At 40.4% G+C, this 27,880-nt stretch overlaps 1 protein-coding gene across 1 annotated transcript in view; it reads right to left on the bottom strand.

The window, feature by feature from the left end:
- Nucleotides 1-2,499: 2,499 nt before the first annotated feature.
- LOC145418740 (uncharacterized) overlaps nucleotides 2,500-27,880 on the bottom strand; it is a 143,190-nt gene continuing 117,809 nt past the window's right edge. The window contains exon 10 of the mRNA XM_080287073.1: nucleotides 2,500-2,639. Within this exon, the coding sequence (XP_080143199.1) occupies nucleotides 2,500-2,639 (140 nt within the window). The remainder of the gene's footprint in view (nucleotides 2,640-27,880) is intronic.

The raw sequence follows: 27,880 nt of genomic DNA, 5'->3' as shown, positions 1-27,880 counted from the left end.
CTCTCATTCGGCCAGTCCCAAAGAAGGGTGACCATTCCCAGATCTCTAACTATCGACCAACTGCCTCGACATTCTGTATTTGTAAAGTTTTTAAAACTATTCTTAACAAAAATAAAATAAAATAAAGCTCCTTTTCTATTACAACTGTCTTTCCAAACATCAGTATGCATTCTGCCAGGGACGCTCTACTGCCAGTCATCCCTCATTCCTTTCAGACTCCTGGTCATCCTCCTTTCAGGACTTCGGCAAAATTTTGCCATTGCTCTTCACATCTAAAAGACTTTTAATCAAGTCTGACATCTCTGATTTCCAAACTGCCCTCTTAGGGTATTTATCCTTCTGTCTGTGCCACATCTCTAGCTTCCTTCTGGTCCTTCTACAGATGCCGTTGTAGTGGCCACCATTCTTCTAGAGTTATCAATAGTGTTGTTCCTCAGGGCTCTGTCCTATCACCAACTCTCTTCCTTCTATTCATTGATGACCTAAGCTGTACGTCTAACCCTGTCCACTTGTATTTGATGACTCCATCCAGCAGCTCCAGTCCAGCAGCAGTGATGGGAACATCTATTCTCTCCAGCGATAGCTTCTCTACCTGCCTTAGACTTCAACACATCGAGGGGGGGGTTACCACAGGCCATGACCGAGACCATCATGGGGACAGTGAGGTGGTACAATGTGAAGGTGGGGTACAGATTCATCCGGCACCACGACACTGGTGCTGATGTATTTGTACGTCACCTTGGGATCGTTACTCCAACTTCATGAGGCCTCATGTGCTCAATAGGTGAGGGCGAGATGGTTGTAATCCTTCTCCATCAGACACCGAAGGAGTCTAAGGATGTCACCGGACCAGGGGGCGTGACTGTGCAGGGCTCGGCCCATGCACAGCAGCACCCCATGGCCCAGAGGTGCCGGCCTGGGGGCCGTTGATGTACTGGGGAGATTGATACAATCGTCACCATGTGCATCGCGACAATGAGGGCCTCCTGTGGCGTAACAAGGCCATGCTGCTCGTTCTCCTTCCCCAGATATTTGAGAACAGGCTTCCATGCCTTGTCGTTCCTCAGAGCTTCACCCGTGGTGCACAACCAGCCCCTCGTCAGGAGCATCGTGCACCGATGCTACAGCCTCCCAAACCCCGCACAACACTGCAGAAAAGGCTGCAGCTTGACACTCCCCTAAACAGGGCGACTGCCTCCTCTACCAGCACCCCTGCCCGACCCATGGACACCAACAATACCAAGACTGATGCGACGTTCACCACCCGCCGTCAGCAGTCGAGGAGAGGGCCGTTTCTCCTGTCCCTTCCATCCACCACGACGCAAAGATCCCTCCCTCCCCCCGTCACCACTACCTACTATTGACAATGAGGTGGTAATTCACCAACTTGAAGAACCGCCTGACGACAAAAACCTCCAGTCCATCGGGGAAGTGCATGCTTCTCCCTCATTCCCGCCAGCACAGAACAAAATGAAGAAGGGGAAGACAGCAAAGCAACCTCCAGCTGACAAGATCGAAACAGACCATCCTGTTGTTCCATCCTCTGCCTCCACCCCCTCCTCTGATCGTCGTCAATGTGTGATCACCCAGCTTCCACCCGGGTGCCATGACTCATGCTTATCTCGAGTCTCCGAGTGCCAAACAGCTGCATGACCAGCAATCACAATATGCCAACGAGAATTTCTCTGACATTATCGACGCCCTCTTCCGCCTTCACACCTGCATGATCTTCGAGAAGATCCATGAAGACTGCCTCCTTACCACCTGCCAGACCAACACCGATGACGTGGCCATGCTCAACTATATGATCGCCGAGCTAATTCAACATCACAGTGGTCACCAAACTAGCTCACGCTAGTTTTACCCCTTTGGCCCATGGTGGGTCATAATCACAATTTTCTCTGGTGGGCTCTTAGGAGCCCGTCTCTCTCCATTATCAAGGGAGACAAATCTACAATAACAACAGACTCCACCTTTCACCTTTCCATCCGCTTCTCGCAGCATCCATCTCAGTAGTTACTTCAACAAATATGGGATAAGGCTATGGCACACTTAATAGACCTGACTCATATCTCTGACTGGGGTAATAGTAATCTTGTTTTTAATGCATCAAAAATTCAGTTCTTATACGTTCAACCCATCAAAATCTTCCACAGAAGTTCAGTGAATCCTCGAAATACAAAAGGGATAGGGACAAAAAAAAAAAAAAAAAATCGTAATCCGAAATTTCGTATGTCAGAACGATTTTTCCCATTGAAATATACATATAAAGGGGGGGATGCGTTCCAGGACCCCACTGGACCCCCCACTTAAACATTACCCTTCCTATTTAGAAGTATGCAATACACATATACAGTACAATACTATTGTACAGACATAAAAAAAATAAAACATACAACTAATTACTGTAGTACTAGTACACTGTACAGTTAAATACAGACCTGTGCTGCAGCTAGAGATTCATGTCATTGATATGGTGCTAAGTCACGTAGTGGGACCCTACTGCTCCTCTGGTACTTCCTCGACTAGTGCAGGTGTTTCTGAAGCTGCTGATGGTCCAATTTCCTCTCCAGAGTCAGAGTATGGTGTTGTTTCTTCTTGGCAGTTGGTTCCCCGGATGCTGGAGATGATGCAGGGCACTTGGGAGGCATGGCGAAAATACAAAACGAGGAGGAACAGTGAAAAACTGTGTAACGTACAGCGAAGCTGAGAGGAGAGGACGGACGTGACACTACTGAAAAGCGCACAAAAATGTGTTTACCAGAGAGGGGTTAGTTCGTTTTCTTGCCGTAAGCAAGTGCGGCACTGTGCAGCGCGCTCATTTTGAATTGTTCATATTTCTTCTCATATCATTTTCGTACCATCCAGACAGATACTTTCGTATTGTGGAATTTGTCCTACATTCATCACTTTCGTACCATCAGAATTTCGTACATCGAGTTTTCATATTTCGAGGACTCACTGTATCCTGTAATTTTTAACAATATTCAACTCAATCCTGCATCGCCTTTGAACATACACGGGATTTAATTCTCTTGCGATTTATCTTGGAAAGATCATATTACCTCTTGTAAAATCTGCTTCCATGAGATTAGGTGTGCAGAGCTGACTCCCGCCTTCTTTACCCCTGCACAGTTGCTGACTTTATACACGGGTTTTATTCATCCCGGCATAGAGTACAACTCTCGCATGGGGAGGCTTCCCACATACAGCTTTTATCAACGAGGTGGAATCGTATGCTTTTCATTTCATTAACTCGACTCACTCAACCTTTGTCTCTTTGCCGCACTGTTGCATCTTTATCTCTTTTCTCTCGCTACTTCAATGGTCACTGCTCCTCTAACTGTTTGCTTGCATCCCTCCACTGCTACAGCAGATGAGTAGCACTCATCCCTTTTCTGTCCAACTCTTTAATGCATGAGTTAACCATTACTCCTAGTCCTACATGTATGCAACAGGTCAACTCTGCAACTGTCTTCCTCTGTTAGTATTTTTTACTGCCTATGACCTCCAGTCTTTCAAAAGCAGTGTGTCCAGGCATCTCGAAATGAACAGATCTTGAATTTGGCTCTCTTGTTTTTAGTTTTTCTTGGAGGGAACAATCTTGTGGTTTTCTAGCTTTTGGTTCCATCTTCCTTGCATTTTATATATATATATATATATATATATATATATATATATATATATATATATATATATATATATACCATAACAAGTCAAGGTGCCAGACCTAACAAAACGAACCGTGCACATAAACTATTCCTATGGCGCGGGCGCAGCAAGGTTTGAAAAACACAGGCAAATTCCCCTGGCGGTGTGCTCCCCTGTTTGTAAACAAAGATGGTAACCACTTCAGCTCCATGCTTCAAGTTCTCCAACTGTGGACTTTTTTCTCTCTAATGAGGAGGTTAAACTTCACCATATTTGTTAAGTAATGAAACATTAAAGATTCTTTGGGTACTATGACTAGTTTATAGTTTTGTTCGTAAAACCGCCACGAACGGGTTAGTGACGAAGCACGTATCTCTGAGCTAAGACGAAGTATGATGCCTCCCATCATCATCATCCCGTATATAAGAATGATTATTAATGTGTTGAATGTGAGTTTTGACACTTGAATATACAAACTTTATCAAAAAAAAAAAAACTTCAGTCAGTGCTTGACCAGGCAGCCTCCCCCTTCTTTAATGTTTCGGTCAGTCAGCTGATCCGTCTACTTGGCCGAGCTTTTATTTCGCTCGATCTGCAGCGCGTGGTATTGCCCAAGTAGACACAAGACTGATCACGCTCCAGTTTTTTGTGCCTAGTGTTACACATAATACATGCACTGACTGATTGCTTGATTGTCTGTGCATGTAAAGTGGGGAAAAATGGGGAAAAGTGGGGTGAAAAGGGGGACTTTGGGCGAACGTCCAGAACCAAATTCCATTTTTCCCATAGGTTCAGTTATTTGTATGGCACAGTTTTCTATGGCGCAGGCGCGGTCCAGAACCAATTAGCCGCACCTTAGGCAACTTAGACTGTGTGTGTATATATATAAATATATATATATATATATATATATATATATATATATATATATAATATATATATATATATATATATATATATATATATATATATATATATATATATATATACGGGCGGCCCTCCACATTTACAGATTCAACTTTCACGTGTCTCTGAGATTCACGGATTGCCCTCTGTGCAGCCAATATTCCATTCGTGGCCACAAAGTGTAGCAGTGCAGACACTCGCGGGTCATTTCGCTCCAACCCAGGCCCACACCATACCACCATGCTCCTGCACGGTGGTTTAGTTGTAAGAAGTTGGAGTTAATATGTAGCTAATGACTTGCCCACACTCATGTAGACGTGTGTGAGACACAGTCGCGGGAGTCTGTGGAAGTCACCAGGTACATATTTACCCTAACCCTAGTACAGCCATACCCAATCAAACCTTATCTGTTACTAAACTTTTATATACAGCTGGTCGTTACTATCCGTGATATTTTATGCTTTCAGTTCCTAGGTATGGTTTACTGGGTACAGTACATGCACACTTGCTTACAGGGGGTTATTTAAATGCTGTAGAGGCATATACAGCTTTTCATAATCTAGTGTTGCTCTGCCATCAAGTGTTAAGGTAGGCTACTAACCATGAACAAGTAGGGCAGTGTCATTCTGCCTTACATTCTGTACTCCTTTTACCCTAACTTAGACCAGATTTTTGTCCTTGTGCAGGTAATTTCACACAGCTCTATAGCAAAGTGAGAAAATACTACAGTTCTCCACTCTCTCCACTGCATTTCTAACTGACTGCCACCAAATTCTAGCGCTAATCTGTTGTTACAACATAACATCTAAGTTGGAGAGATGGCAATTCTGGGCAGAGTTAAAGTATAAGTGGTACACCAGGTTAACATCGCCAACTTTTAACCCAGTGTAATTAAACCAATGAATAACAAGAGAAAACTCATTAACCCTTTCACACACGACCCAACTATGCAATCTCCCATTATGTAATCGTATTGCACACTATTATGATCTTAATACTGTATTTGAGCAACATATTTTAATACAAAACTGTCATTTTCACAAATCATTTCGCTAGTTCCCGACAAACCACCGTTTTCAATATATGATCACCGTTTTTTGCTTATGCAATCTACGTAAACCTTATGTTCAATATACTGTACAATTGATTGTTATCTGATTGGTTTTCTATGAATGTAACCCAATCACACAGCAGGGTTTTAGTATCTGTTACCCCCCAGTGGCCTTGGGTTCAGAAATTTGTGTGCACTCCATCCCAGCCTTGGGACCATTTTTACAGAGTTCTGAAACTGATTTCTTTTTCTTACAGATGTGAAGAGAATCATATGGTGCACCTGGCACAGTGTTTTTTAACTTCCTAAACCCATCCTACGATTCACAGAAGAACTCATAATACTACAGCCCATGTGCCATTAACATGTAAACATAATTGGGCAATAACATCTGAGATGAAGTGACTGCCTGAGTGCTTGGAATGGTAGAGTAGGGTTGTTATAAACATACTAGTGACCTTCATTCCCTTCCCATAATTGTTAGCAGTTATTTATGGCTCACGCTAATTTGACGTCACTGGCATTGGTATGGTAAAGCGTCATCTGACATCGGCAGCTATTGAGGGGTTAAGTGTAGAATGAAAGATGAAAAACTAAATGAAAGTGCAAATCCTGATTATTGTACTAAAGAGCTACTAACTGGAGAGCAGGTGACTTCAGGTAAGGCAGAGGATGTGTAGGTCAGATATTCATTCTTATGCAGTGTACAGATTATATCTGAATGACAAATTTTTGAAAGTGGACTGGGTGCTATTACCAGCAGGTACAAACATAAAAAACGCCTAATATGCTGACACTCAGGATATGAAGTGGAAGGTATACAGTACACACACCCATAATGCACTATTTGGTTCCAGTGTCTTGTGATGTCACAGATATTTAGTTTAACATAAATAAAAAGTTAGGTAAAAAGTATTTTTGTCTCACCTTCCCCCACTGTCACACATAAAACCCCCCATAAGCCTGCCTACATCTCCCCTAGCTGGCTCCAACAGTACCAAATACAGATAAAAACATAAACACACTCCTATGAAAGTGCTAAGACAAGAAAAACATTTACTCAATTGAAAATTCAAAATGTTGCATTAAACCCCCTCCGTAACAACACACACAGTGGATCGGGTGTACTGCATACTGTATAGTAGTCACATAACAAACTAAATTATGAGATATTTCATATTAACAAGAACAAAATCTGATAGAAGAGAAATGGATCATCTGCATCTACCTCTCTGAGTAGACGACTGTCAGTGGTGGGAACTGTGTCGTTTATCATGTATTTTATGTTGTATCAGGTGGTAGGTGGTGGCAATCGTCATCCACTCACTTGATGTAGTCATGCCTACTTCTTGCCTCACTTTTATCATTGTTTTTCTGTGCCTGCCCTCCTCACTTCCTATATCTCCCATCATTTCTGTCACTTCTTATTACTCTTCTTTCCTTTTCAGGTGGCTTTACATTTAGTGACAAGCCTAATGGTCTCCTGTAAGCAGACAACCCTAATGGTCTCCTGTAAGCCAGAAAACCAATTACAGTACAATGCTGGGTGGTAACCATATAACCAACCCACCTGTCTTCCCTTTGTGTCGTCAAGTGGGTTGGCGGAGATTTAGTACTCCTCCCTGGAAAACAATCAACTCAATGAAAAACAGCCACCCCTTATGGGATCATGGCACCTGGCTATAGATAGATATATTGTATCTTTTAAAAAGGCTCCAACATGCTTGCATGCATTGGCCTTGGTCACCTAATGGCATCTCTCCACACTGCTTTATCTCTGGTAGTCTCCCTATTCAGTTTCTTAATCCTGAGATGGAACTCTATGACCAAATCCCAGGTCTTTTTCAGACTGCCTCTTGCAACCCTACCCGTAACATTCATATTTCTCATCTTCCTCATCCAACTGTCATCCTCCACCCTCTCCACATGCCCAAACCATCTCAATCTACCCCTCCTCATCATAACACTAATACACTCCAGTCCCATCCTTCCTCTCAACTCTTCATTCGCAATCCTAGCCCCCCCCCCCTTCCCCTCGGCCTCACATTCAAGGATGCACTGCATATCAACGTATTAAATGTCATTTCTGTACATTTGAGCTTACAAATATCCTCTTCCTTTACTGCCCACATCTCACTACTGTACAGCACTACACTCCTAACACATGCTGCACACAAAGATCCTTTATTTAAAATAAACAAATGATAAATTTAAACAAACAAGCTGTCCACACTTGCTTATGAAGTTTACCTTAGTAATTTTCAGTCCTTTATTAAACTGGGACAGTGTCAGAATGTGTGTAAATGTTGAAAGAATTATTTTGTGGTAAATTTAGTAACAATAATTCTTTATGCAGTCATGTCTCATGCTATCACACACAATTATGCAATGGTAAAGAATACCAGATCTGGGTCATTTGGCGCCTCCATTTTTCACTGTTTTATTTGCACTATAGCAATCTTGTGAACTTGACCATCAACTCATGTTATAGGTGAATTGTGCTATTACTGTATCTACATAATTATGGTCCTGTACTGTATTACTTAATGTCACCCAGAGTTTGCATAACAGCAAAATCAGTCATAATACATGGTATATCATGAGAAATATACTGTATGTTAAACTGATAAATTAGCATCATATCACTATGTGTCAGATGTCCCTACAGATGGAGTACAGACATATGAGAGGGAAAACCGTGAGAAGGCGAGTGATTCCAAGGCAGGAAGGTAATGAGAGAGATGTCAGTGTGGCTGTTAACCTCTTATGTGTTGGCGGCATCCAAGGATGTCAACCACTGACAGTCCTGGCAGTGTCCAGCTGGTGCAGGCTGTTGAAAACTGAGAATAATATTTGTATCAACAGTGAATGATAATAATAACTGTGGCAACATGTGGATAATACATAACCTCCATACATCCCACACAATAGTCCCACATACTAAGAGCTTCAACCCCATGGGATAAGTAAATCCTCTTACCCTTCACAATGAAATAAATAACCCTTCCTTCCCCAAGGAGTAATGAACACCCTCACTCCACCACAGGTAAATAATTCCCCTAAACACTCCACTGCCCCAGTGCAGTCAAAATCACCACCAACTCTTTAACAATTTGGGATAAGTCACAAGCAGATACACCAGACATTTTGCTGCAATTCTATAATGAAAGATTTGTGATATCTGAATGCTGAAAAAAATGGTGCCAGCACCAACACACAGGCAATGAGTCATGTAATGGGTCTGGCAAGTTAAGGGTTAAAGTTAAGGGCTGCGGAGGATGTTATGTTGGTACAGCCATTAGCAAACGTTAAGTCACCACTTCTCATCTGGCTGTGACAGTGAAGCGTTGTATGTACTATATTTTTGTGTGACAGCAGTATGAAACACACCAACAGAGTATGAAAAAGAAAGGACTATCAGCAAACTTTTGTACACAGCTGTTCATGAGAAAGTTGTGGAATCTGCCTATACACATATGCAATGAAATTAAGAACTGAACGTAATTAAAGCGAGAACGATGGTGTTTAAGAGGCATGACAACAGTAAAGAGATGTGATAATATATTAACAGATATAATTGTTAATGGCATATGGTCACCTCCATTTTTACAATCAACCATTACGCAATCTGTTGCTTATATGATCTTAACATTTTAACACCTTTTTTTAATTACAATCCCCATTTCTGCTTACTTGATTGCTACGAACCCCAATGAATCAGCCTTATTCGATATACAATTACCAATTTTGCTTATACAATCATTATGATACCTACATTTAATTATATAATCAATTTTTATCCAAAAGGTTTACCATGAACATACAGTACCCTGATTGTACAGCAAGGCTGACTAGTACACGACTCAACTCATGTAATAATGCTAAGGATCGCCTCCATTACCATGAAAAATGAACTTAGTGAATTCCCACTGTAATTTTCTTTTTTTTCATTCATCATCCAATCCTACATTACCCCATTAGGAGCATAGAAGCAAGAAACACTAATCAATACACTGTACCAGTGTAACTGCCAAACCCATAGAAACCCCTTCAGAGAATACAGACCTGAGCCTAGGCTACTGTAGTTCAGAACATAAAGGCAGGAAACCAACTTAACCTGAAATGTATTTATATAATGCTGGAAGTCATAATCCTGTAAGGGATAGCCACAAACAAATTACATCCATGTCACCCTGTCTTCTGCCATTTGGCTGCCCTCCCTCCCACTCACATACCCTTCTCTCATATATCTCTCCATTCCATCTCATCTTTGGTTTCCCCCTCTCCCTCTCCTCCTCCTCCTCCTCACTCACATTAACTTCCTAGTCAGTCTCCCATTCACCATCCTCCAATCTAATACTTATGCAGTAACTATACAGTACATCCTTGATATAAAAAACTACAGTCCTACCCCGCTATACAATCCACTGTTATAGGATACCCCGCCTTAACGACGTAAAAACATTAACACTCTTCCCAGTCTATCGATGCCTAGTCCCCGGTTGTCCGATGTTTTGTTTTTTTCCGATGGTTTCCTTTTAAACTGATTTGATATTCTACTCTTGTGTTTAGGTTGATTTATAAACTGTTTTTAGACACAGAATAATGTGTTTTTGTCACAGGTGAGGTGAACACTGCCATTTTGGGGTACAGTTTGCTCATTTTTTCCAGACTTATTTTTGATGATTTTCAGATTTTATTCCTGAGTTTAGGTGTTATAAACTGCCTTTAGGCTTAGTTTAGCTTGTTTTAAAGTTATCTGGGGTTTAGTTGGACCTGAAATTTGTTTTTGGACTCATTTGGGTGGGTTTTGGAATTGGGTTGGGGGGAAAAGGGGGATCCCAAGGCTCCCAAACGCATCCCTATACTTTCTATGTTATAACGTTCCCATTTAACGATACCCCTGCTCAACGATGGGTTTTCCCAAACGCATCTCGTTGTCATAATGAGGTCGGCCCGTAACTGGTATCAGACCCTTGACACTGAAGCCAAACACCATGCTGTTCGGTAATTTCCCATGCGTTGTGCCTTTTACCGAACAAAGATTATTAAATCTAAAGCGTTGTTCGGCTGTACAGTCGTACACAATAACATACAGCTGGGTCAAACTGGCTCTTTTTCTCAATAAATGCTCTATTTATGCCTCCTTCCATGATGCCAGTCACCCAGAGACTGATGCAACATTCGGTGTGTGTGTGTGTGTGTGTGTGTGTGTGTAGGGATGCCACGCCGCTCAGTGTTTCCTGTATGCCCTTTCTTTTACCATACAAAATTCATTAAATGAACATTACATTCAGCCAGCTCAAGGTGGTTGTTAAAGCCGAAATTCGTTAAAAGTGGGTTTGGTATATCGAGGGATTACTGTACTGTACAGCAGCCATATAGGAATGATGGAATATTGCGAACAACAGCCATAATTAAGGAAGCATGATCAATAGCACTCCCTGTACAGCAATGTGCAACTGATGCAATATAATCAGGAAAATTCAAGTTTTATGGAGCACCTGTATAAAACTTGGCTTTTACACGTGCACAGTGCTAACTGACTGGATCATTTCATCATGAGTTCAACAACGAAAAAATACACATCATACGTTTGTATTTCAGCAAGCCAAGAAAATGACGAAAATTCTGGCAAACACTAATAAGCATAAAACTGTGCCAAGCCACTGATGTACGAGGCTACGATCTGGTTCGGCTTTTGATGTATACTTTTGTTGATGGTAGGTGATGGTGACCATCATCCACTCACTTGATGTGGTACTGCCTACTTATGACTTCAAATTTATCATGCTTTTTCTGTCTGTCCTCCTTTCTTCCTATTTCTCACCATCATCCACTCACATGATGTGGTGATGCCAACTTCTTCCTTCATCTTTATCATTCTTTTCCTGTCATCCTCTCTTCCTATTTCTTCCATCTTTCCAGTCACTTTTTATCACTCTTCTTTCCACTTCAGGTGACTCTACACTAAGTGACAAGCCCAATGGTTTGCTGCAACCTAAGGAACCATTTACAATGCTGGGTAGTAACCATATAACCAATTAATGGGGTGATGCGAAACCTACTATGGTGCCCTGTTAACTGGGTGGAGACAAATGCGGTGTCCACCAAGAATCAAAATTCCACACCCTTCCCCCATGCCTCACAATGACAAGGTGCTGCTTACCACAATATCAGCAGGGGCAATTACTGGCTTGAAGCTGATGGGTCTGCATGCCAGAAAGAGTGGGGTTGTTCAACAACAACTGGGTATTTATCAAACAAATGGTGTTCTTGCATCAATGGTCTATTTCTCTCTCCAGAGCCAGATGTCTTAGTCCTGGAAGGGGCAGTCACAAATGAATTCCCTCCATGTCACCCTGTCCTTTAGTATCAGGCTGCCATCTCTCAAACTCACAACCTACTATTTACCTCATCCCTCCATCAATTCTCAGTCTCTCCCTTCCCCTCCCCCTCTCCATCTCACTCACATAAACTACTAGTTTCTCCCTCATTCTCCATTCTTTCTAAATGGCCAAATGTCAAGATATTTTTAATCCATTTCACTATAGCAATGTGGAATGATCAAAGTTAATGACGCACACAAACATGCAGTCCTGAATGAAAGGCCTGATCTGAGCACACCCTCCACTTACTGGATGCTTACAGTATATTGTAAAATGCATGAACACCTCTATTTCACCAAACGAGACATCAAACCATATCTTTTAAACCCCACCGTAATTTCCTCAAGATAAATGATGTTAAATTAATTACTGAAATAACAAAAGTTACTGCAAGTAAATACATTTTTTCATACATGAGATGTGTTACAACAATAAATCATAATAAGCTGAGAAGGCGTGAAGTGTAAGTGTCAGGGGTAGGGCTGTGAAGGTAGACTGAAACAGACCTGGGATGAGGTCATAGTGTGTGACCTCAGCCAGAGACTGAGCAACATGGAGAGCCACCAATAAGTGACCAAGGCTGATGCATGCAAGAAGGTTGGAGCCTTTATAAATGATATAATACGAAGCTGACTCCAAACCAACTAAACGTTTAAATTTGGGGGCTGTTGAATATTCAACTTTGTTATTAAGAATGTCTTAGATATTTGGTGAGTAGTGGGAACTTCATGACCAGAAACCAGACTCTAACTACACAACATATGTGCTTCACTATCCACACTTGTCATCAAAATGTCATCATTGTCCTGACTCAGTCTCCTGCATCCACACACAGCTATGGAATCCATGGCATGGGTTTTTTATATCATCTAGGACAATTATTACAGGGATGTGTCTCAGGTCCATCACTTAACCCTAGTGTCCAAAAAACAGCAAATCTGCCAGAACTACCATATACGCAGTGGTTAGTGTGCTTGTTATATCAATGCAACAAAGGCTGGTTTTCAAACTCCTGTAAACATATCTTACATCTGTCAAATAAGACATTGCATTAAGATAATATTTACACTTTGATCTTTATGCCTGCTGTTCACAGTTGCAAAATCTTAATGATCAGTACTCCAGCCATTCACACAACTATATCTACCATTCATAATGTATGACACCAGTCATCTTTACATCAATGACTCTATAATTCTGATTAAACAATTTGCTGGGGGAGGCAGTACCTAAATCGGCAGAAAGGTGGCCTGCAGCCCTAATGGACCCAGGATTGAATCCCAGCTGGGGCAGGGAACAGATTAAGGATTTGATGTTCATAAATGGCAGACTTTACTGATTTACCAGAAGACCTGCCGACACGTCCTGTACGAGCCAGCCCTAGCATGTATTCTATATGGACGGTGGGTGTTAGCACCGAAATGGTGACATGTGGAGGTGTGTAGGAGGACTACTGGGCCTTGGGATAGGCCTTGAAGCCTTTGCCCAGAGTAAGAAAAAAAAAAAAATTCAAAGGAAAAAAAGGAAACAAAAGAAAGGGTATGCTCAGGATAAGGAGAAGGAATAGCTGCCACATTTTCCTTGTGTATCACAAACAATGACTATAAAAGGTAGAAGCATGTAAGAGATAAAAATCCCTTCTCTGGCACTGGTACTACACTGTGGCCAAACCAGCTTGTCTGTTTATACTGAATTAAAGTGAATGACAAAGGTCATATTGAACTAATTTCAAATTAAGGGCAGGCAAAGATACAAACTGAAACTATCAAGAAGCTAAGAAAAGAGTAAGCATACAGCTATGAGGAAGAAATCAGATCTCAGAAAGAACACGAACGTAAGTATGAAAAGAGTGAGGTGATTTCCAGAGTAATCATTAAAGAATGAAGGGCGACTGAGATGAAACAAAAAAGGAAAGGCAAGTTGACATCAAATGGCACAGAGCAGGCCATCACGTAAAACATGGTGAAATGACAAATAAAAATGACAATGAGATCAGAGACAGGGTGACACCCCCCCTCCCAAAGAAAAAAATGAATAAATAAAAAATGAGAAAGCCCACACTGGTCAAACTCACTTAAACCAGTGACCCTATGCATGTAACTCAAGATGCAAGCAGCACTGCACCTCCTGCAACAAAGTAGAGGCAGACTGGAACTGAGATTTCATCCCCTTTGATTCAAGTCTGAGAAGAATTTGTCCTTCATTCAGATTCCCTCACACCATGTCAACACAGCAACTGGATTATACCGTACATATTTGTAGAAAAGATGTCTGACTATACTGTTAGCGTTTGCCTGATTCTCTTGTGCCCCGCCCACTCACCCGTCGGCCCAAGTAGGATTTCTGAGCCAGTCTTTGCCGTGCCAATGTTCAATAAACATGTCAGGCACTCTCGTTAATCGAAGCAACAAAACTTTTATTTAACTCCTTAACTGCAATGATATCCTTTCCATTTAACTAGGAAATGTTTTGTAGTAAAAGATGTTGGAAAAAAGTACCAAGGAACATCATCGGCCTGAAAGGTCTGTAAAATAACAAAGGTTCCCTCTATGAAAATAAAAAGGTACACATTCTACAAAGAACTTAGTGTTTTGACATTTTTCCTTACATCTGGTATCCACACACACACACAAAACCCTTTTCCCTCTATTAGATGTCACTGACTTCACGTGTACTTGTATAGAACAAAATTTCTCATTTCAAAGAGAAAGTCAGTGACATTTCGTTTTCCTACTTCTACATTCAGTCCCTCTGATATTAAGGAAATTAACGAAGGATATAAATAGGGAAAATTACGATATGGTTATAATACTGTGGTCACTTACCAGACATGACAGATGGATAACTTAATATGTTTAATAGCAATAGCGGCACAGCTGCGATGTGTTACTGCCAAGCTCCGAACTTGGCGCCAAAACTCAGCTGCAGTCGCGGGAGGAGGCAGGTTGGTTTTCAAACTGTTTTTTATTCAGTTAGCAAATTTTAGTGCTTCCTTTGTCATAAAGAAATGAATTCAAAGAAAAAGTAAATAATATGATACAATTTCATGGTAAGGGTCATTATTCTATCAATAAGAAGAAGAATTATCTCAGCCAATCAGCAACCAGTAGAGTTGGAAGAGGGCAGGGCATCAGTAGGGGCTGGGGCACAAGAGAATCAGGCAAACACAAACAGTATACTACCAAATTTTGTCACTGATGAAGGACACAATGATCGCAGAATGTTGCTAGATCAAATTAAAAACCTACATCAATAAAACATACAAGCAATTAATAATCAGTAACACACGTAGGGTGGCCTGAAGGACCAAGCTCCCTCCTTTCCAACTCCAGCAAATATAAAACACAGAAAACCTTATGCTTGTATGACTCAGTAGGAAAACCATTAGAATTACTCCACAACAGGCAATCTGACTCTGGCTCTCAACTTTTTATGCATTATTTTACTCCAGATATATTTCTGTGTCAACCAAATGTCACCAAATAGAGTCTTTCATGGTTTAGCAAAGTTGTAAGTTTTCTGAGAGAATATCTTGAATAACAAAACATGATTCAAACAGAAATAAAGATTCATACACACACAATCATCTTATGCAAATTTTATCATCATCATCATCATCATCTAATCCTGTGTTGCTCCTTAAAGGAGCCCGGGGCCAGGCAAGCTGGTCCTGACATTTAAGATGAGAGTGACCATTTTGTATTGCAGAGAAAAGCATAAATTTTGAACAGTCCATTCCAACATCTGACGTTTCATAAAATTTAAAAAATACTATGGTCATAAATTTTCATCATCTATCTATCTATCTATTGCCAGATGCCTCAATCCCGTTCGGGGTGGCCACAAACAAATCGCCTCCACGTCGCCCTGTCCCCCGCCATTTCACTGCCCCGCTCCCAACTCACACCCCTGTCTCTCATATACCTCTCCACCCCATCCCTCCATCTCATCCTCGGCCTCCCCCTCCCTCTTCCCCCCTCCACCTCACTCACATACACTCTCTTTGTCAGTCTTTCACCCTCCATCCTCTCCACATGGCCAAACCACCTCAGTGTATTCCTCCTGACGCTTCCTATCACATCCACATCCACACCACAACGCTCCTCATCATACTGGTTAATAAAATAATGTACGATATTATATTTTTTCCATTTCTGGTGGGAAGTAATTTACTACTATAAAACAATTTTGTTATCTATCTATCTACTTATCTATCTATAGCCAGACACCTTAATGCTGCAGGAGGTGGCCATGAGCAAATTGCTTCCATACAGCCTTTTTCACCATCAGGCTGCCCGTCCTCCAGCTCACAGCAGCCTCATTGATATGCTTGTACTTCTCTACCCAGTCCCTTCATCTTATCCTCAATCTCCCTCTCCCCCTCCAATGCACACTTTCTCTAGCAGTCAATCTCTTGCTCTTCATTCTCTCCACACAACTAGATCAATTCAGGGTATTTCTCCAAACATTTTCCAGCACATCACACCAGCACCACAACACTCTTGAATTTCCTCATTTGTCGGTCTGTCTCTTCCAGTAACTCCACATGCTTCTCCCACACAGCTCACTTCCACTCATCTCACTCTTGATGCGTGTTTCTAGAAGAGTCCAAATTTTCCTTCCATGCATAAGAGTCAGGAATCAGAATACTGTCATGTGGCAGCTTCTATACTTCAGCCTCTTCTGAATATTACTGCTCTGAAGGCAAGAAACAACAAGTCATGGGATACTGTGCTGCTAACACCAAAAACTTTAGTTTGTACTGAATACTGAATAAGGGACAAACTATCTCTCTCTACATATATTTCCCAGATGCATTAATCCTTCAAGGCAGTGGTTTTCAAACTTTCACTTATAATGAACCCCTAACTTCCAAATATTCTGACCGCACCACCACCCCCTCCACCACACCATTTATAAAGTGAAGGCAAGTTATAATAAAATTAACATATGTTTTCCCCTTCACTTTATAATTACACGAATCACTTGCGCAATGACAATAAAAGGACTGGTTACATAGAGAATATTTTTGTATGCTAATTTTCTGACTGGGTTTTGCACTTCATTTTTTTCTTTTTCATTTTTACTACAGTAATTCCTCAATTACCCAACATCATACAGCCATCGGTAAGTTCGGTAAGGATGATGTTTGAATACAGAACAATACCATTACGACCCTACCTACATGTATAGTACCCCTCCTGATTTTGGCAGCCTTCTTCGGTCTTTCAGTTATTCAGATATCAAAACATACATAGGAATATCTGATATAATGCTAAACATTAAGAAAACAATGCATAAACAACAAAAATCCACAGAAAAATTCAACAAAAAAGACAAAGCTAGCAAAACGAATTTTAATAGCTACAGTACTGTATTGAACTGTACTTACCACCCACTGATGAGCGGACAGGCATCATAACCTGCTGGCCTGAACAGTAGCTGGTGTACAGTACTCCCGTGTGGTCTAGTGGCTAATGTACTTGCTTAACAAATGTGGGAAACTCCTGCTCGTCCACCCACCAGAGCTGTATGATGAGTGGGGACATACGGTGAGGTGATGGAGGCCTGCCACTGACGCAGCGTTGCCATGTCTCTACTGCCCAGCCAGGTGACTTTAATCCCTACGCGTCGGTTGATGTGTATAGCCGTCACAATTTTGGGCGTGGAGCAACGCTGGTGGACGTGTCTAGCCACAAGCGTCTTCCTGCCACCCTTTGAACTTTAATTTATCCTTTTTCATCGACAGGACCACCTGGAGGCGTGGGGATACTCTCATTTGAAAAAGGAAGAGTTGATGAGTCTTATGTATCTTTAATTTTTTCTCTAACTGTTATAGTTTGGCAGAAGTAGGGTTTGAAATATGGGTATTTTTTCCAAAATCACGGAAATCCCCCGTAGGGAGGAGCATGCGACATCAGAAAACTGCCGGTGTGTAAGGGTTAACCATTCGGTATGGAGGAGGATGGCCACACATGCCCGGGAGCGTCAGACTAGGGTGATCTGGCCGACTTTGACAGTCTGGTGAGGAGGGAGACAGCCATCTTTGCTCAGCTGGTGGGTTACGGTCTATTACACGAGCGCGGCTCAAGAGGCCAGCTGGGCGACTTTGGCCGTTCGGTGAGGAGGCGCACGGACATTTTTGCTCAGCAGGTGGGTTAGGGTCTATTACCCGCACGAGGCCAGAGAGGCGTGCTGGCTGCCCTACCGATTTTCTGAACTTGCAGGATGCCCAAATGGCCACGTCAGAAATTTTATGTTCGGAAACAAAGATTTTGAATACTGATATAACAGTGCCAAGACCTAACGTTGGGATATGCAGCATGTCTGGATACAGGACGTCCGGATAATTGAGGGATTACTGCATTTCTCCTGTTTTTAATTCAGCATCTCCCCCAACCTTCTTTCCCTCCATCCTCTTCTGTCTTCCTTTCCTTCATTCTTTCCTTGTCCTTCTGCCTATGGGTAACTTTACACTTCCTCTTCTGTCTTTCTTTCCTTCATTCTTTCCTCTTCCCTCTGCCTGTGGGTGAGTCTACACTGAGTGACAAGCCAAATGGTTTCCTGTACACCAGGAAACCATTTACTATGCTGGGTGGTAACCATATAATCAAATTTTGGCACCTGGTGGTTTAGTGAGTAATTATTGCACTCCAGCCAGATTGAGGCGGTGAAGGTTTATATCCAAGGGGTGGTTGGGGTTGATTGCTCATGTAATGCCACTCAGGGATGAGTGAGGCTGGTCACTCTCATCTTAAATGTCAGCACCAACTGCTTAGCCCCGGACTCCTACGCTCCTCATGGGGCAATGTAGGATTGGATGATGGATGGATGGATGGATGGCATTTAATTCAACAGGATTATACATCTGCTAAATTATTATAAGGTAAAAACACTCAAACAATTTTATATCAATGGCTTGAAAAAGAATAAGCCACAAAAATTGTCAGACAAATAATATTACATTTCCAAACCTGCCGAGCATGACACAACTGAACCGAAAACATTTGGTGCTTATCTGCTGATGGCTACACACGTTCCAGTGCTATGTAGAATTGTTACTTAAGATTAGTATTGTCAAGCCGTCTTCATCAATTTATTTGTGAATGGCACAAACTATGAAATGCTGCCCAAAGAGGGTTATGTCCATTAATTATAACACAAGAGTTAAATGTGAAAGATACCTTCTGATCATTCTCACCAAAGATTCAATCATTTTTTAGCTAAATCTTCAATCTTTTACCATGAGGCTGCAGCCTCCTCTGCCCATAGCACAAGCCCCACCAGGAGAGCAACCTCAAAGTCTGGAAAACACTGCTGTATGGGTGGACTATAAACAAAACACCTATCCATCCCTCCATCTCATCCTCAATCTCACCCTCCCCCACAGGAGGAGAAACATAAATGAAAATTCAAATACTCAAATAAAAACTGATAAACATATGAACATGGTCCACAGCCAACAAGCCACCCATGTATGGAAGTGACTGTAATTAATAACTCAAAGAATGATCATTTCCAATGGTCTTGTCCTAAGTACATATATGGAAGTTCCTGGCACTCTTGGCAATTTTAAACCAATTCATCAATTCAATAGGTATCTTTCAATCAACAAAAATATCTAGTATCTGATAAATTAGCAGCTAAACATAGGGGGTTCATCATCTGGACCCCTCCCCCCCTTAAAAAATTTTGGGTGCATCAGTTTCCACAATCAAATCAAATACCAATATTACTTTTACCTGGCCAGCTTGGAAGCCCAATTCTAAATGCATACTTTAATCTTTTGATAAAAAATCCACTTAAGTCACTATAACCAATAATAACTATATATATGTAATTTCACCCACTACAAATGCCAATGGCGTATTTCTAGTGTTAGCCATAATGTATAAACCTTGCATCTACTTCTGAATCAAACACTTGACTATAGAAACATATTGTGGCGCACATCTGTCTTTGAACCGCTAAATGATGCAAGTGGGGCGAGACAGAAGAATAACTATCAGCTTTATTATTAGCAAGGCTCAAATAATGTCCACGAGCTACATTACACACCAAACTTACTAACTATGGTACTGTGTCCACTACTACTGCAACCCATTTACCTCTCAAGAATTTTTCTGCATAATGTACTCAATGTGTACTTATTTATGATTCACCAAGCTGTAAATGATATCATCCTTTACACTGTGCATAATAAATGTATCACAAAATTAAAACAGTTTATGCCGACAATGCAAAAGTACGTACTGTACTGCACACCTATTGTACTCAACTCTAAACAGTTGACAGTTTAAAAAATTCATCAGGCCTGAAACATCAGCAATGCATAACCTTAACCCCTTCCTTCCAATGACAAGTTCTTAATGTTACTCTTGCCACCACCAAAGATTTTGTTCATTTTAAGAGAGACTGAAGTGAAGAGGGCAAACACAGACTCCACTGAAGTCCATTTGTTTTCACATGATGAGGATCCCTAACCCCTTTCAGCTCAGTTGATGACCAGATGTAGCCAGACTGGAGGGCCTTTTTAACAAGTAACCAAGGAGACTCACTCATATCTAAGACTTTTCGTAGGCAACCATACCCCAGTGTTGTTCAAGTACTGGTTGTGGTTCAGTTCTATCAGATGAAAACAAACTGGCTAAACTGTCTTCACTACATCCTCCCTCAGGCTGAAAAAATCTGGTAACAGCAAGTCTGAATATAAAGAACATCACCAGGAGTCCGGTGGTTAAGAGAAGTGTACTCGTAGGACTATTGTAAACTAACAAAGGTGAAATAGAAACAGCTACTCTCTAAACCTAATCATCCACTGAATACTCATCTCACCTCCCTAAATACTTGAAAATATGTGAAATAATGGTTCAAATCTTATAAAGGCATACAAATATAAGCCTACTTAAAAAAAAAAAAATGTAATGTCCAGTATCCACAATATTTGCAAATACTCAAAATAACAGTTGCTTATATAGGCATACTAGATGTAAACCCTAATTTAAAACAACGTAATGACAGCTGTATCAGTGTCCAATACTCTGCTTAATTCTAAACACAATGTGAGACTGGCAACTTCCAAAATTATTTACATTGCACAATAACTTAATAACTTAATCACTCAGGTCAGATGATGTATTTCCTATTTCATCACAACTCCCTTCCAATGAGTCCAGCAAAAATCTCTCACACTGAATAGGTTAATGAAATCTATACTTAACCCTCTGAGGTTGAAAATTCTCTCCAAAATTTAATATAATCAATCTCTCCTGCTGAACATATTTGAAAAGTTTGAGTTTAATATAATCGGTCTCTCATAATGAACATATTTGGTTTGTGTATAACATTTCCATGTCAAAAAGTCTCTCCTGTGTTCAACATATTTATCAGAAGCTTGTGTGAATAAAATAAAAATGTTAGTGGAGGTTAACAGAGTTCCGGGTGCCTTTAGCCCCTCGGCTACATATAACACTTCAGAAATGCAGATCAGTACACTGTCATCATTCTGGAAGAGCTGCGTGAAATACCGTAAATTTTCAGTCATTTTTTCGCCCCTACTGTATGCTTATGCTTGATGAGTGGGCCATGAATCGTCAGTGTGGAGCGTAAACTTTGTCTGACTAAAATTTTATCATGTTTGGTTGGGTATAAGTGGGTCAAAGCACGTGATGAAAACAATTTTTTTTTACCAGTTTTCATGCACCATGGACATGGGAAATGTTTAGGGCCGCCGCAGCCTACGGGTTAACACTCTATTACTGCTACCTGTGGAGGGTTTCAACAGGCCCAGGAGAGACTATTCAAGCTGGCGGGGTCAGACACGGCCTTGGCTGACCTGTGCAGTGTGAGAAACCTTTCGTAAGCAGGCTAACCCCATCAGGAGGTAGACAGAATAAACCATACAAAAACGTCACCTTACTGATATAATTAACCCCTTCACTACAGTTACATTCATCATTTCATTCCTGCTCTCATAAAAATATTATTTGTGCTCAGGAGGGATTAGATACGGACTTCATTAACCCCTTCAATACCAGACGACTCTTCTAAGCTCACTAAAATCCAAAGCAGCAAGAATAATAATAATAAGTCAATACAGTGAAAGGGCAAGCGCAGATCCGGATCAGTTCAGTGGTGTTATGTATACTAGAGCCAGGATTAATGGTGTTCTAATGCACAACACACCAGATGGTATACTACTGTACACTGAGCAACACACCAGGATATACCAGTGACACAAAACAGGTCCAAATAAATTACAAGACACAAATCAAGTCATCAGTTCAAACATGTTCTTGTTGTTGTTGTGGCCCCAGGTTAACTTGGACATGAACCCAGTGGTCTGCAGGCTGAAGTTGCCCATTTAATGTTGGAAGTTGAGGGAAATTCATATAACTGGGCAGCTACACCACCTGGGTACTCATATATCATCATCATCATCATCATCATCATCATCATCATCAACCAGACCTCTCCCACCCCAGATGTATCGTACAGTGAGCTCATTCATAAAATCAAATTCAAATCTGTGTAAATCTCTAATACAGTAAATACATAACTTGCCAAAACTAACCAACAAATGCAGCAGAATACAGTAGAGTGGTGGAATATGGTCTATACATACACCATATATCCAAACACATTTGTCCTCAACTGGGAGATCATGGCAGTACACCCCATCACAAAACTATCTGTGCTGAAGCCATCCATGGTTTGATAATGAATGCTGCTGCTGTTCACATTTTTTCCCTAAGGCAATATAGTTCTGAAAAATAATTTGTTTTACAATTTGCACGAACTTTCCAGTGTATGAGGTGCAGATAATAATGCCACTGATATATATAAATAAGTGACTGAAGAATATTTCCAATGGTTCATGCATTATTTCAGAACATAAAGATGGGAAGAGTATAGATTCTTTCCTGATAAAGTGTACTGTAAAAGAAGAAAGTCAACTCCTGTCCACTCTGACACAAATACAGTTCATATATATATATATATATATATATATATATATATATATATATATATATATATATATATATATATATATATATATATATATATATTACTTTAAACACTTGTTCTGGCACTATACCTTGTTTTACAGTCCTTTTTTATTATATTGTGGTTTCTGAGTTGTGATTCAAGCTGTGCACACCTACACATGACCTTGCTCAGCTGCCAACTGCCTGAACACCACTGTGTATGCTGTGTATGTTCACATCACCATACCAGGTGGACTGTCAAAGAAGAGCAGCCTTTGAGTAGTTAACCTGATTATCTACTAAACTGAGTGTGATGTGTTTATATACAACCAGATTAAAGTGCGGACAATGGCTGGGTGCAATTACATAAAATAGGTCTAGTATATGTCTGTTCTCATCTGAGTCTTTCTTGTCCTGGGAGAGTTAATGAGGATAACACACTATTACTGGGGAAATCTTGCTTTACAATGTCCTACACTGTCAACACCAGGACAGCCTAAAGTGTAGCCATAAGATAGGCAGTATGGGCCACACACTGGCCTTACCTTGTCCTGCCTGATGCTTACAAACAGAAGAATTTGTTTATCTGAACTCAAAGGTGTGCAAGTAAACTCACATTATGGAATAAATATTGATATAGGCTGAAGGGAAGCACATGGTGCAGCCCTAGGACGAGCCACACAAAGCTCCAGGCTGGATTATGTGAACAAAGTGTCAAACCCAACTCACCAAAACACCTGGCAAAATTCCACCCAAAAACACACACACATACCCACTGCACAGAGTAAGGCTTATGGCTAGTGGGAAAAAAAAAAAAAAAAAAAAAAAAAAAAATACATAGAGAACACAAGAACACACATCAGTCCTGGCTGACAGATATAATACTAAAAAAACACAAAGAAACTGACATCATGGTAAGTTACTGTGTTTAGACTGGAGTTCAGGAAATACTGGCTACAGAGCAAGGTCACACATAGGTGTGTACATGACCCAGCATCCATATAATATGGTATTCTGAAGAACTAAACTGTTTTGCAACACAAAAGTTTTTTCTGAACTATGTGGTGACATTCTTACTTTTTCCTGCCAGCTTTAGCTGATAGTTTGGTCAGTGGTGATGGTGGGGGGACCTTTTTGCTTTTTTATCATTACCTTCAACTCACACAATTTGACATCACTGTTATAGTGTTTGCTATTACAAACAGAATCAAAAGCATCATTTGGTCTGTTGTTTTTGTTGTTTTCCTTTGTATAGTCCTTACACTGTCCTTTACTAGCATGGTGGACCTGCAGAGCTGTGCCAAAAACAAAAACTCTTCACTTGCATTACACCAAAGGCTGAGTGCAAGGGAGTGGTGCAGGGTTGGCCTCTCACTGTTTTCTTCAAGATGCCAACAACAACCTCAAAAACCACAACAAAATACTTGGTACAGCATATAAACAATATTATCCCACCTTCAAAGCATCAAACATACCAATATTTTCATGTTAAATGTATTACACTACAAACTCCCAAATCCAAATACAATAAAACCTCGATATAACGGACTGCAATAGACTGGAATTCACTTTATGAGAATCGAAAAGCCAACCGGACTAAATTCTTATATACTGGAAAAAGTCTGATAAAGCCAGACGCGGTCTGGACTGCCTGACCACTTCAGCTATGTTCACCATAATAAGGTAAATAAAAGACATTTTTATCAGTGTACAGTACGGTATTATTATAAATGTTATGCCACTTGGTTATTGTAGTGAATGTAGAATACAGTACAGTATTATTATATATATTATACCATTTGATTATTTTAGTGAATGTATAATACAGTACAGTACTGCAATGGTAGTGAAAACAGTTTAAAAACCATTGGTGCGATCCAGACTAATGTCTGATATATCAGAAATAGTCCATGTTTAGTCAGATGTCACTTTTATCAGACTTTTGCTTTTTTCGGAATGGCTTGGGCCCCAATTAGTCCGTTATAGTCAGGTTTTACTGTATTATATTTTCAATAATCTCCACTTTCCAAAGTATTTCTTCATGCTTTACAAGGATGTTCATATGGCATGCTAAAATCAATGAAATTTGAAGACATAGTTGTTATAGCCACACAGTATATAAGCGCAGACAATAGCAAGGTACTTTACTGTATTTACTCTTCACAGTCCTCTACACTGTTTATTACATAATTTTCTCATAGTTATCATTATCATTTCACTCACCAGAATATTCCGTTTGCAGCAAAGCCTTTGGAACCAAGCACTTCAGATCTGAAAGTTTGTACTGTACTTCATGGCTGTCTCAAACTTTACAAATGCTTCACCGGTTCTGACATAACAACATGTCTGAATAAAATAACCAACACAACAGCTCTGCTCTGCATCCTTCTATATCGTAATGCAAAAAAACACGAACTTATAATGCTCAAAATCTACATTAGCAATACACACAGTCTTTTAATATCCAATTTTCTCAAGACTGTCTCTAGAATACTCAGTTTTGTTTCTTCGTAAAAAAAAAATAATAATAATAATAATGAAAGATAATGCAGCACCAAATTACACTGTCTATATCATCATAGTCATCATCATCCAGACCTTTATTCCCACTTAATGATGGGATAGGGGTCCAGAAAAAATAAAATAATAATAATAATAATATTAATAATACGGTACTAATAAAATAATAATAATAATAATAATAATAATAATAATAATAATAATACTGTAACAATAATAATACACATTGCCCATATTTCCCATTTAAAATACCATATACATAAGGTCCCCACAAGCCATAACAGTCACATTTAAAAAGCATTTAATGTCTGTGAGTCTTATGGCAAATGGAAATACGTACATGTACTGTCATTCCACACTTAACCCTGAACGTCCCATATAACTGTTAAGTGAAAATCGCTTACATCAGGGTTATGTTCTGAGAACAATTGTTATCTTCTCAAATATTTAAAACTCATATTCAAGGCTGAACATTTGTATAAAAATGTACTGGGTGTGGGTGTGTGTTAAATTTCACAAGAAGTTTAAAGAAATACAGTAGACCTTAGTTATCCGCGGGGGTTAGGTTCCAGAGACCCCCGCAGAGGGCAAATTCCGCGGATACTCAAGTTATCACAAAATGGCATATTATTCCCACATATGCTAAGCACATCTCTGAAAAAATTAAAAAAAAAAAAAAATTTAAAATATTACAAATACATATTAACACTCACCAAAAGACTGCGTGTTCTCTTCATAACCTTCGTACAATGATGACGACTGCTGTATGACAATGATGATTGCCGTATAGATGATGATGTTTGCTGTATGATGATGACGATGATTGTAGTGCAGTTCCTACAGTGCCAATGTGGAGAGGCGACGAGATGTGTGGCGGCACTGTAGGCAAACTGTTAGTCTAGTCTAGTCTGACCCTTCTGACAGGATGCCAGATAACACCTTATGCTGTCTCTTTGGCTTAGAAGGACTGCTTTTATCCTTTGCTTGTTTCTTGGGAGCCATTTTTCACTTACACAATGAAGTACAGTAGAGTTGTAAACACAAGAAGGGCGACGCCAACGCAAGCAACGAACTGACTGGTGTTTACGGTAAGACTGGTGGAGTGGCGGGAATGCCCATGGGTGCGCGTATGCTAACTGTAGTGACAAAAGAAGTGCACATTGCACGCCAATTTCAAATTAAGTTACAGTGTATATTACAGTATTAAAATAAGTTTGATCCGCGGAAAGTTAAATCCGCAGATGCAAATTCCGCGTATGAAAAAGGGTCTACTGTAAGTTTAATCTTCAGATGCTTGTGTGAACTGCTTCAACCCTGTACTGTACATCCTGACCACTTAGTAACAAATAATGGTGTACAAGACAAGTGTTCCTTTGTTGACGAAAACTTAGCACTGAAAAACACGTTAAGTGAAAGTGTGACAAATGAGGAAATTACTGTATCTTACTGCACAAGGTGAGAGGACACAAGCTTTGTTTTGTCAGCACTAGGAGTGTGGTGGCCGCCTCCTGCTTGTCTGGCTGTTATGCATTATTCACCTTAACTTGGCAAAGATCATCATCCTTTTGCAGCCTATGTCAGGAAGCTCACTGCCAGGAAAAATGATAGCACTGTGGTGCACTATCCATTCCATAATACTTCTTTGTGATCAGCACCATATTCCAGTGTTTATCTATAGTTACTTTACACTCCCTCTTCTGTCTTTCTTTCCTTCACACTTTCCTCTTCCTTCGGCCTATGAGTGATTCTACTGTACACTAAGTGACATGCCAAATGGTTTCCTGTACAACAGGAAACCATTTACTATGCTGGGTGGTAACCATATAACCAAATTATGGCGCCTGGTGTTTTAGTGGGTAATTAAGGTGCTCCAATTGGATTGAGCCAGTGTAGGCTTATATCCAAGCGGTGGTTGGGGTTTACTGCTGATGTAATGCCACTCAGGGATGAGTGAGGTTAGTCACTCTCATCTTAAATGTCAGGGCCAACATGCCTAGCCCTGGGCTCCTATGCTCCTCATGAAGCAACACAGGATTGGATGATGAATTTTATATATACCTGTATATATATATATACAGTAGGTACACACAGAACACGAGTTTATGGGCGGCAGAGGAGGTTGCGTACTAGAAATTCGTGTACTGTGAATACACAAACTTATGGGAAAAATTACATATTGGCAGCACCCCCCTTCGTTGGTAACCCTTGAGACTCCTTTCAGACCTAAGTATTGTACTGTACAGGGAAATTATTTTAGACATATTACCTAAGATAAAGTACACCAAGATTATGGCTTTACTAAATCAACAAGGATACGGCTTAACTAAACCAACAAGAATATGGCTGCTCACCTTAACCCAAGAGGACAACAGGCT

Source organism: Coenobita brevimanus, chromosome 116 (assembly GCF_032717465.1).
Source record: "Coenobita brevimanus isolate Jiangsu-jjx chromosome 116, ASM3271746v2, whole genome shotgun sequence".
NCBI lineage: Eukaryota > Metazoa > Arthropoda > Malacostraca > Decapoda > Coenobitidae > Coenobita > Coenobita brevimanus.
Note: the sequence above shows the minus strand (reverse complement) of the source record. Positions and strands in the feature narration are given on the sequence as shown.